Source organism: Pseudonaja textilis, chromosome 2, assembly GCF_049901715.1.
Source record: "Pseudonaja textilis isolate UNSWEBS1 chromosome 2, rPseTex1.2, whole genome shotgun sequence".
In the NCBI taxonomy this organism is placed as follows: domain Eukaryota; kingdom Metazoa; phylum Chordata; class Lepidosauria; order Squamata; family Elapidae; genus Pseudonaja; species Pseudonaja textilis.
In genome coordinates, this window is record NC_141991.1 from 77,586,373 (window position 1) to 77,599,031 (window position 12,659).

The following is a 12,659-nucleotide window of genomic DNA, read 5'->3' on the forward strand; positions in this document are numbered from 1 at the left end:
GAGGAAGATGGGAAGGAGGGAGGAAGGGAATGAGAGGAGGGAGAGGAGGGAGGGAAAGATGGAAGGAGGGGAAGGGGAGGGGAGGAAGATGGGAATGAGGAAGGAATGGGAGGGAGGGAGGGGAGGGGAGAGGGAGGAAGATGGGAAGGAGGGAGGGAAGGAAGGGAATGAGAGAGGGAGGGAGGAAGAGGGGAAGGAGGAAGAAAGATGGGAATGAGGGAGGGAGGAAGGAAGGGAATGAGAGGGAGGAAAGGAGGAAGATGGGATGGGAGAGAGGGAGGGAATGAGGGAGGAGGAAGATGGGAAGGAGGGAGGGAAGGAAGGAAGGGAATGAGAGAGGGAGGGGGGAAGAAAGACGGGAAGGAAATGAGAGGGAGAAAGATGGGAAGGGAAGAAGGAAGGGAATAAAGAGGGAGGGAGGAAAGAAGGAAGGAAGGGAATCGGAGGGAGGAAGATGGGAAGGAAAGAAGGTCTCGCGCCGCCGAGCGAGCGCGCCGAGGCCCCCAAGTCGGAGGAGGAGGAGGGGATGTGACGAGGGCTGCGCGCTGTGCATTGTGGGACGCGCTTGCACGTTCGCCTGAGTCGTTCCAGTTCACGCGTGACGGAGCTCAGAGGGGAGCGGGAGAAGCCGGGAAGGGGGGGACGCATTGCTACCGCTGCCGCCGACCCCGCTGCGCCGTAAGTGATCCACGCCGCGTTTCTTGCCCGGAGCCTCCAGGACGCGAAGGCTGCCCGGCGGCGGGGCTTGTCCTTTGAATGCTCGCCGCTCTTCTCTCGGTCGCTTGGGAAGGTGGGGTTGGGAAACGGCTGGCTCTTCGCTCTTTCTTTCTCTTGCCGTTGCAGCCCCGGAGGTGTCCGTTTTGCAGGCAGCAGCCCCTGTCTTGCCTGCCCGGCAGTCGCCGCCAAGTTCGGCTCTTGGGCGATCTTTGGGAGAGCTCAGCCGCGACTTTTTTTTGGCATCTGGGATCTCAGTAGGGGGTGGGGCATGGGAGAGAAAAGATCCCTCTCTCGGGATCGACAGGGTTAAGAGAGAGCTGGAAGACTTCCCCGCTATGCCCTTAAAAGAGAACCAGGAAATAAACTCTCTCTTCTCTCGTTGCATCTATTCTCATTTTGACTTCAGCTCGAGCAGGGTCGGATTGGGAAGCGATCCGCAAATCCCGAGGAAAACAGCTCTGTTGCTCCCCAATGTAAACAATTAAAGAAAAATGGTTTGGCTTGCTTCGGTTACGTTTCTCCTCCCTCCCTTCGACCGTCCTTCACTTTCCTCTTTCCTCTCACCTCGGGTCATTGGACACGAACAGATAACGAACAGGGATTGCAAATAGAAATGCTGGGGGTGGGGAATTAATGGGGGGTCATGTTCCCTGTTTCAGGGCAAAGGATGCTCCTGGCCCAAACTGCTTTGCTCAAAAGTAGCTTTTTAAAGTAGCTCATTATCGAAGGGATGGATGAAATAATGTAGCAGAAAATACCATGTCAGGAAAGGGGACACACACACACACACACCAAAACACATTTAAGAAAGTATTTTAGAAATCTGAACCAAAGCTGTGATGCTGACCCTGCGAGATTTACCCTGTCTTCTGAAGCGGGCAGCCATAATAAAATGAATAATAAATGTGTTTAGAAGACCTGTTAATTGAATTATGACCTTCAGTTTATAAAAGGACTTCAGAAGAAGGTGATTGTGAATAAGGTTAGAACAGGGTCATAGCTCACAAGTAAGTCAAGAAGGTGGGGGCCCCAATATTAATAAGATACGGTTTGAATCTGTTCAAAGTATGAAGTACACTTCTTACTAATTTGGATAATTCGCTGAAGTGTACATGCATGAAATTTCAAAATTACTTCCTGGCAAACGTATGTTGTCATTTTCAGTTTGGGGACCAAATTACCTTATTACTTATTACCCTGACTTAATTCATAACTCAATATGTAGATTTTGGCAGTGTTGAGTTATATCAGTTTTTCACGATCGGAGATTTTGTTCATCTCACTAGAGTATTAATATTTGTGCCTTAACGCCTATTGGGAGAATGTTACTTAGCAACAGGTGTATGGGGACTACTCTAGCTTACATGTTTCTTCTGTTTCTTAGGGTTTGAAAAGAACAAGCCCCAAAATCAGTCATTCTTTCAATCAGGCAAGAAGTGCATGAGTAGGTGAACAGAAATTTTTAGTAGGACTCTACATGCTTTAGATTTGATTTCAAAATAGCAATTTGGAGCATACAGAGGAGTAAATATAGCATCTGTGTGCAACTTTTTGAAGCAGCTGCATTTTCTCCTGGTATTGCATGGCTGTTCTCTGTAACTGATATATGAACCCTGGAAAAGATGCGACTGCTTTAAAGAATTGTAATAGGTATTACATTCATGCATCCTCATAATCATAATCATATCCAAAACATGGCATAACCCTAATATTTAAGACAGTCAGAAACCAGAATAGTAGTTACTAATATTTGATAATACATTAATTTACTAAGAAATTTCTGTTGTGGATTTGCAATATATTTTATTCTTGACACATATTCAGCCATTTTTAATTGACTAAATCTTTCTTTAGATTTAACTAAACCTATACTTTTCTTTCTTTCTCTAATCAGATTCTACAAATAGGAATGTGCAGTAATGCCTATACTATGTGTATAATTAAATTCTTAATTATAAGTATTGATTATTATTAACTGCCATATATATTTCAACTGTTTCTACTGTAGCTTTACACTTGTGTAATTGAGAACAGAATCTGAATAACTTGGTTCAAGTGACAGTGACAAATTTGGAGTTTGCATCTGAATGCGTTCTGTACATAGTCTTTGATTAGGGAATGTATCAGCAGTTGTAGAGTCATTGGAATTTAAGACATTCAATTTGGAATTCTGCCAGTCGCATTAGTAGATTTTAAAAGAAGATAATTGGAAATAAAACTGATGTACCATTTAAGAATTGAAACAAAAGTGTGTATGTGCATGAAAGCACCATCCCAGAATATCAAAATGATTTAATAAAAACTACTTGACAAACTCAAGGAGGATGAATAACTGTCATTGTGCTATGCTTTTCCCTGCATTCTATGTATTTATGTTGTCTTGTGCTGAGAGTATATGTAAGCAAAATCTCACACTAAAAGAAGTGCATACATAAGTAGGCAAGTAGCCAACGTATATCTTCAGCTAGAGCAGTTTTATGACACGGTTACAGAAAAATACAAAAACACTGCAGAATGAGGAAGTACATAGCATATATATTTCAACCATAAATATTGCCAAACAACATTTGACATCAACATTTTCTTTCACTTTGCCTCCCTGATTATACTTGGTTATGTTTTATTAGCATAATATGTTTTCCCTTCAGCAGAAAGCAATAAAATGGAAAGGCCCAGTTCCACCAAATATGCTTTCTGAACTCCATGTGTGTATGTCGTTAATGCTTCATTAATAGCTTCAAAAAAGCAGATTTATACTCAGCTTAAAAAAAGATTGTGAGAAGGCTATAAGTACTTTACACATTCATTCTTTAAAAAAAGGTTTGCCTAAGAGCTTTATGTATATACTGTAATAGAAGCAATTGCTAGGTTGAGTATCAAGTGTAAGAATAGATAGAATATAATAGAATACTTTATTGGCCAAGTGTGATTGGACGCACAAGGAATTTGTTTTGGTGTAAATACTCTCAGTATACATAAAGAAAAGGTACATTCGTTAAGAATCAAGAATCATAACTTACAGCACTTAATGATAGCCATAGGGTACAATCAACAAGCAAATCATACTAGGAAACAGTCAAGGGAGGGGATGGGTGGTAAGGAGTGGTGAGAAGATTAACAGTAATAGTAGTGTACACTTTGTAAATAGTTGAACAGTGTTGAGGGAATTATTTGTTTAGCAGAGTGAGGGCTTTCAGGAAAAAACTGTTCTTGTGTCTAGTTGTTCTGGTGTGCCATGCTCTATAGCGTCGTTTTGAGGGAAGGAGTTGAAACAGTTTATGTCCGGGATGTGAGGGGGCTGTGAAAATATTTACAGACCCCTTTTTGACTCGTGCCCTTTTTGACTCGTGCAGTATACAGGTCCTCAATTGAAGGCAAGTGAGTAGTAATTGTTTTTTCTGCAGTCCTAATTATCCTCTGAAGTCTGTGTCCTGTTGGGTTGCAGAACCAAACCAGACAGTTATAGAGGTGCTGATGATAGACTCAGTAAGTTTGTTCAACTATGGTTTATTGATTTTAAGGGAAATTAAGATGAGGGTATTTAAACAGATTTGGTTTTGGTTCAATTTTTTTCAACAAAGAGAATTTATGTTCCATCAGGAAACTGTGAAGAACAGGAATTAAAGTTGAGGTTGACAGAGCCATGGGTAGAGAATATTTCTTTTGAATGTATTTAAATCTCAGTGCATCCTAGGATACTGAAGTCTGGCTGAAATGTTACATAATACGTTTCAAAAATCTGCAGAAGTGGTGAGTACCAGATAAATGGAAAAGTATAAAGCTCTGTGTCTTCAAAATTAGGAAAAAGGGGGAACTATAATGTGGTGTGTTGCTTAGAGGCACATACACACTTTTCTTTCAATTTTTAAGTGATATGCAATTTTCATTTCCAATTGTCTTTTAAAATGCAATGCTACTGGTAGAATTCCAAACTGTGTGCTACAAATTGAAGAAAATATGTGGGAAGAAGTAAGGAAAAATAAAAGACAACTCAATTCTGGAAAAGGGGAAAATGTGAGAAAGAAACTCAAAATAACCCTACTTTGATTCTGTTGGGTATAAGAATGGAAAGAGGGAAACTCTGCCAGTCTTCAAGATTCGGTACAATTCCTCTAATCCTTGCACTGTTTCACAAGTTGGGCTACCTCAAAATATAGACTACTTGGGAAGATTCTAGACCAGATTACAAAAAGATTTATGTATGAGCACTTTAAAAGCAACACAAATTAACAAATTTGCAGATGAAACTAAATTAGGACATATACATTTATTAAAAGACAAAAGTAATTTTGGGGTTATTTTGATGGAATATAGAAATGGGTTGAAATTGCAAAATAAATATGTAATGGAGACTTATGCTTAGCTGTTTACATTAAAAAAAATCAAATTCTCAGATGTAAGTTACTCAGCTTGGAAATAATACTTAAAGATTTATTGGAATGTGTAGTGCAGCTGACTTCTTACTGAATATGAGTCAGCAGTATAATGTGGCTGCACGAAAGCAAATGCAATGTGGGTGGCATAAAGAGAATGCTTGATCAGATCTCAGTTTCAATATTGATTGAGTATTGATAATCTCCAATTGTCTGGAGAAATTGTGGGATCTCTGTCGTTATAGAAGTCCAAGAACAAGCTTAATACCTGTATGGTAGGGATGCTTTAATTAGGATTGGGCTTGATGGCCTAAGGAACTCTTGACTTTTTTCAGTTGACCTGAATCATAATGATTTTACACAAAACCCTAAGCTAAACTCAAACCTTATTGTGAAGTACAATGTGTGAAACAAGTCTCCACCAAACTAAGATACTTTTAAAAGAAAATAAGAGAATTTATGAAAAACATGCTAGTGTTTGGTTATCATTCTGGATATATTTTATATATCTTGTTGTTGGTGACTTGGGACTGAGCCTGCTATTGTACTCAGTTTGTGATCTTCAACTTAGTGTCTAGATGCTCACCAAGATTCCTAGTAACTCTTTAAAAAGATGTTAACAGTGGTGATTACTTTTTGTTAGTTAAACAGTTCAGGGAGAAAAATAGAGACCCTTTCACATGTGGGTAGTTCCAAAGAGATGTGCATCTTCTTTTGAAATTGGCAATTTATGATGGTCAAAGTTTTCCTGTGTCATAATAATTAGTTGGGGCCAAATGTACTGATTCTATAAAACATTTGAATGTTCAGGGTTTATAGGGCTTGAAAGTTGCTTTGATTTCACTGTCTTAAATATACAGTATACAGTATAGACAAATGATTCTGCGTAGAGTTAGAAGTAAAACTTTCTTGAACAGACTGAAATTTGAATTCCACAATTCTGGGTAGAAAGACAGCTTCTAGCATAGTCTCTGTAGCAAGCACTGTGTTTTAAGTGCTGAATAAAGAGGAAGGAAACAGTGAATGGTATGTACATTTTTTTTAACAAAGCCCCACTTTACACTGAGTAATTTTCTTGATGCTGTTACACAACTATAGTGCAGTATTAATCTGGCATTCTATCCTATCTTGGTCAGTAAGAGTGCAAGAGACAGCATTACACTGTGGAGAAAAAACAGGAAATTCTGAATGGCAGAATTTAATTGGTAGTAGTGTATTGTAAAAGGAACACAGTTCAGCTGAACAAAACAGCAGAGAAATCAGTGTGGTATCATAGATAGGTACCCTGTGCTACACAGTAGAGGCCTGAATCTAAATTTTAGCTCTTAGTTTGCAGAAATATTTTACTTCCATAGTCAACTTTGCATGGTTCTTGTGAAGATATCAGGCAGTAGTTGCATCCCCTTCATTTCACACTACTGGAGAGCCAGATAAATGAATGAAATGACTTATGGGCTAGATTGAAATGGTAACCATCGGATGGCTATGAATTCACAGTCTTGTCTGTTCAAGAAGATGTAAATGTAGTTCTAGTTTGGCTTGGCTTTTATCCAGCGTTTAGAGATGATTATCTAGTAGCAATGCCATAGGTAACAAAATCTGACATGTATATGCAAGAAGTCATTGTCCAAATGCATCTCAGAAGAAACAAGTTACTGCCACAATGCCACATAGATATTAAAAATGAACTCAGCTGAAATACACCCATCTTCTGAGGGCCAGCTGTCAGTCTATTATTAAATTAACTTTCTTGACAAATATGCTTCAGAAGCTAGCTTTGTCAGTGTGAAATATGTGACCCAACTTGCTCATTGGAACAGTCTTCATCTGTAGTGATGTAGTGATATGTGGAAGTGGCCTTGGGAGAGGGGGCTGAAAGCTGCAGATTGGACAGTCAGTGTGTAAAAAAACTACATCAGCCCCAAGGAAGAGAGGGCATGGGAAATATTTCAGACGGGACCCATGTTAGTTTTCTGGAGAATAAAAGGAAAGGCGGGGAGAAATAACTTCTTTGCATGATTCTGTTAATATAATCTTAAAATAAACATAGAGCTACTATTTCTGGTCTGGGCTAACATGCAGGGCTGACATCCTTTTAGTTGAGCTTCTGGTGACTTCATGGTCTTGCCATATTGTGGCAATAATAATATTTTCTTCAAGATTTTCCCCCAATTTGACTTGTAGTCTTAGTAATTCATGAGATATTCAAGTCCTAACCTAGTTCAATTCTGCTTAGCTTTTTAAGATCAGTTGCATGCTATCTGATGTGGATACAACATTGTAGCACACCCAGTGAAATTGGAACACTTCTGATGAGATATGACTTTTTTCTCCTGTCTTCATTTCTGAGCTACTAACAGAAGTTTAGCATCTTATTTAGAATATTATTTGAATTTAGTTGATTAAAATGGCTTGTTCCAATTCTGGGATTCTGTTGGAAAATGGTAAATTGGACAGCTTTATGGAAATTGTCAAATTTCAGTGATATGTATATTAACTTTAAGAAAATATGTCAAACAATTTAACGTCAGGTGGCATTTGTATTTGTAACTGTTATTAATAAACCAGCCTCTTCTCAACTGGTAGATTTTAAAAATTCAATAGATGTAGTTTTAAAGTTGTTTTAAATGGTTTAGATTGACATTTCAATATAAAATATGAAAAATATCCATTACTATTATTTAGTTGTGAATGGTTTTATAATGTTCAATTTCCAGAGTGACTGAGGCATCTATTGTTTTTAAAGACTGGTGGAAGAGCCAGAATTAACCAGATGTTTTGTTAGTTACATGCCAGTTTTCATTTTTATTTTAATTCCAAAATAAAAAGAACAAAGGAATGGGGTGAAGCTTCTTAACTTTTTACAATGCTTCATTAAGTCTGAACAATTGTTGTTGCAGTGATAAGATACTATATTCAGTTAGGACTGTCATGATAGCCTCAGTTGAAATAGTACGTCTGTTCTGTAATATAAACAAATTTCTATATATGGAATAATTAAAAGTTTAACTACAATCTGTCTGACATTACAGCCTTGTATGAAAACATTCATAGAAATAGTTAAATATTGGATCAAACTGGATAAACTATTTTGTTTGGAAATGCCTGTACTTGTGTTTTGATAGATCTTGGTTGCAAATACACAAAAAAGACATAGTGATGAAATTGAACCAAGTGGGGTCAAAAAAGAATGGAGAGCAAGCAAATCAAAAATTCAAAACAGAGATATCATTATTTAATAACAGGGAAGAGAAAAGAAAGAGTGAGAAGAATTACTGTGAAATAATTTCATTTGATGTCAGATCAATTTTGCCTGAGAAGGTCAATAAATGCCAATAGGTTTTCCTTTGGTTTATAAAATTTTGTTTATGGAACTGTCTATCTCCACACTGGTAAAGGAAAAAAGCCACAACATGAAATCAAAAGTTTAAGTCTTTGGAAAGATTTTTTTTTTTAAAAAAAACCCACCAGTTCCCAGCAGAGCCACAGTTTGTAAACTACACCTCCCCACAGAGCTTTTTAGCATTTTATGGTAATGCCTATACTTTTAGAAAAATGCAAGGTAAAAATTACAGGCACTCCGCAGAATTATCCATAAAAAGGTTGTGCATGGTAGTAAATTAACTTGCAGGTTTTGGCCATCCTTCATGGGTGTCAAGTGCAATTATGTTTGTGGAAAGTAGTTGTCAGACTGAAGTTTATGAAACTCCATCTGGGGAATGGCATAAAAGTCTGGTTGGTAAGGAGATGAATTCCACCATTCCACATTCCAGGAATTTAATTGCAACTCTTTATCCTTTCCAAAAAGATAAAAGGACTATATATTGTATATGCAAGTGTTGTTTACAGGACTTAGTAAGAAGTAGGCCTTGCTAGCCTTGGAATTTGCTGTAAAGGTCAGTCCAAAAACTTAAAAGATATATTGAAGACTAGTGTACTTTCATGTGAAAAGTGCCGATAACAAACTTTATTCAAGTGGGACTAACCAGAACCATACTGTATATCCTATCTTTCTTCTTCCCTCCCTCTCTCCCTCCCTATCTTGCAATAATTGATAGAGGAAGTTTTCATGTCTTTATAAAAACAGGAAGCAAAATTACTAGAAACAATTCTAGAAACAACTAATAGGTAGAAAAATAGGCTAGGGAAAATTAGTGTTGTTGTATCAACAGGTTTTTCTGATCTGGAAATTAGTTAGGAATGTTATTGGCACATTGTCCAAACCCCAGGCAAGTTTTATGTATTTGATGCACATGTATACACATCGGTGTATAAGTTTGTTTTTTGAGAATTTTGAATTAAACTCTACTTTTGCTTTAGAGATTTTATCAGGCCTTTTTTATCTTTCTTCTATTATATCTTCTTTGTCACATAACCTAAACAAACCTACTATCCAAAAAGTTGCATCGTTCAGTGAAATATTGTTTATTTTGGAAGCTGATTTTGCTTACATACTAATCAGAGATGGTATTCAGCAGGTTCTGACAAGTTCTGGAGAACTGGTAATGGAAATTTTGAGTAGTTCGGAGAACCGGCAAATACCACCTCTGACTGGAGATTTTACAGTATCCTTCCCCTGCCACGCCCACCAAGCCACACCCACAGAACCGGTAGTAAAAAAATTGAATCCCACCACTGATACTAATAATGATTAATTCCATTACCATTGTTGAAATACAGTAAATATCCTGTGTTTGTGATAATGTGGCAATTGAAATTGTACAGTGCAGTTAGAAATCATGGACCTTATTTAGCTGTTAATATTTTGTAATATTCAGGTTTTATTTATTATTTGCAATAAATATTATGGAACTTATGGGTAGTCTTACTTTCTTCTTTATTTTTAGTGTGCTGATCCAGACCCCCTTGAAAAAAAATGTCCAGTAGGGGTGGAAAGAAAAAGTCAACCAAAACATCTCGCTCAGCAAAGGCTGGGGTCATATTCCCTGTTGGACGAATGCTTCGTTATATAAAGAAAGGTCATCCAAAATACAGAATTGGGGTCGGTGCTCCAGTATATATGGCAGCAGTACTTGAATACTTGACTGGTAAGTTCATTTTAATAAGACAATAGTGAGAAAGCAATAAAAATATAAAATAATCATAAATGGAATTCATGAACGAAGTGAGGAGGAGGTTTGGTGTAGAAACATTATGCACATAATCCAGTTTGTCAAGTTTTAATCCCGGTTTCTTTTTTCTAATTCTTGGAAGTACAATACCATAAAATTTGAGCAGTTGTAAATGTTTTTTTTTAATTGAATTTACAATAGATTTCTCTGAAGATTTGTAGCTTTTGAATAATTGTTTGTAATATTTAAATACCCATGTGCCCTTACAGTATGTCAGCTTCTAATAAGAATCAAGGTCAGAGTGTAACAGTGATCTTTAATGCATATAAAGTTTCTGCTCATAATTTGATTTTACAAGAGAAAAAGACCACAAATAGAAATTTAAGTCAACTTTTTAAAATAGAAGCAACTAAGATAATATTTTAAAAACCCTATATTTTTAAAACGTACAGTACTGAAAAATTATTGTATCTTCATGAAATGTTGTTAATTTCACTTGGGCTAAATTTTTGTAAGGTATAGGTAGCTAGGGTTAGCAGGATTCTTTGTTCGTTGTAAACTTGTAAAAGTTAAATATACAACTTTTAAGAAAACCGAATTATGTTTATTTTTAAAAAGATGTAATACTGAGCTGCTTTTAAATATTAAGTAGATTAATATTAAATAATATCAGTATAAAGCTAAAGTATTTCTACTATTCAGTTTATGTGCCCTTAAGTCTAATTCAATTACTGATTAAATGGATACGTCCATATTGCTTCTTGATAAAATATGAAAATTTTATTTGCATCATTGCCTTTGGGATTCCCCCCCCCAAAAAAACTTTTTCAGACCTGACATTTCCTAAGTTTTTCATCCAATTACTAATCAGGTTTGACCCTGCTTAACTTTTCAAGACCAACCATAGTCATCTAGAAATTGCCACTTGTTAAGACTGCCAGGTCTTCTGATAGTCTCTAAATATTTGAGATCAAAGTAGTGTATTCTTGAGTTAGTATATTATTGTAATATAAATATCTAAATTTGTATCATTATGCATTTTTCTTGGGAGTAAAAGGAATACTATCAGACATGAAATCTAAATCACAATATTCAAAACTGCATGTCCTTTTACAAAATAATCTTTGCCGTGTGTCTTATTTAAGAGAACAACTTGCAACATGTATTGCTAGAAATGTTTATGTGCAACACATGCCTCCAATTATGTAACTGTTTTCCTCATTTCTGTCAGCTGAAGTATCTTGAGCAGAGAAATAAAATGAAGCATGAAGATCAAATGTGGAGGTTGGTAAAGATGGGGTGGTAGTGTAGAAGTATCCGGCAACTTGGGAATTTGTAAACATGGTCTGCAATCACTAAGGAAGGTATTATAGAAAGAACTGAGAAGAAGGCATTGTCTACTTCTAATTAGTTCCATTATGAGGAACTGTGATTACTCTGTGCTTGTATTCCTGCACATGTTTTCTTTTAATTGCCTGCATGGTTTTTCTGTTTAACTAATTTTTTTAAATAAGCAAAGTTCAGAAAAAGACACTTTCATTTGACTGATTACTCTGATGGCTGTGCCCATTTAAAATCATTATGATCAAAAGTGAAAATGTTTATTTGCAGTGGGAATGTGTCATTTGCTTTTATGAAACAAACAAACAAGAAGTACTCCATTTCATGGTCCTTTGAAATCTTAGTCTAGAGCACCGGCCTTTCAGAACTCAGGGACCACTAAATTCATAATTTTAAATCCCACAGACCAATAATATGATCTGCCTAATGACTGGCTGGGCGGGCGTGTCTAGATGGTCATGTGACTGGGTGGGCATGGCCAACTTGATGTCACTTACATTGAGGGGCACCTCGCCGGCCTCTACATAGGCATTCCAAGCAGAGGGAAGACCTGCGGGAGTGCAAAGCCACATACCAGCACCTGGAGGCTTAGCAGGCTGAGATGGTTGGCAAGTTCCAGGCCATGATGCAGTCCCACTGAAACAAGTCCTTCTGGCTCTTTGCCATCAGCAGCATTCCCTCCAGCCTTCGCCCAAAGCCCTGCACCAGTAGGCTGAAGCAGACCTCAAGTCGGAATTTCTGCTCCCCACTGACCCACACAAAAAGACCCCGAAGGGGGAGACTCTGCAGCAACACAAATGCTCTTTGCATGTACCTGGTTGGGGGGTGTAGTACCCGACCCAGGGGGCATTTTTGAGGACCCCTGATTTAATGCAATATAACAAATGCAAATAATTTTTCTGTGGACCACCAAAATTTTCTCCTGGACCACCAGTGGTCCATGGACCACCAGTTGTTGACCGCTGGTCTAGAGCACTGTGTTTCAACCTTAACAAATTTAAGATGCATGGACTTCAATTCCCAGAATCAATGCCCACTTGAATGCTGGCTAGAGAATTCTGGGGGTTGAAGTCCACACATCTTCAAATTGTCAAAGTTGAGAAACTAGTCTAAATGATCAAGTAAAATTCATCCATTGTATAGCTTCTGTTCCCTG

At 37.5% G+C, this 12,659-nt stretch overlaps 1 protein-coding gene across 3 annotated transcripts in view; it reads left to right on the forward strand.

Annotated features, from left to right (window-relative positions):
• Positions 1-579: 579 nt before the first annotated feature.
• MACROH2A1 (macroH2A.1 histone) overlaps positions 580-12,659 on the forward strand; it is a 38,222-nt gene continuing 26,142 nt past the window's right edge. For 2 of the 3 annotated variants that reach the window (XM_026696510.2, XM_026696506.2), the window contains exons 1-2: positions 580-678; positions 9,938-10,138. In XM_026696510.2, the coding sequence (XP_026552295.1) occupies positions 9,967-10,138 (172 nt within the window). In that variant the 5' untranslated portion in view covers positions 580-678; positions 9,938-9,966. Of the gene's footprint in view, positions 679-1,104; positions 1,191-9,937; positions 10,139-12,659 lie in introns of those variants that run through there. The other variant, XM_087924367.1, reaches the window with a different exon arrangement.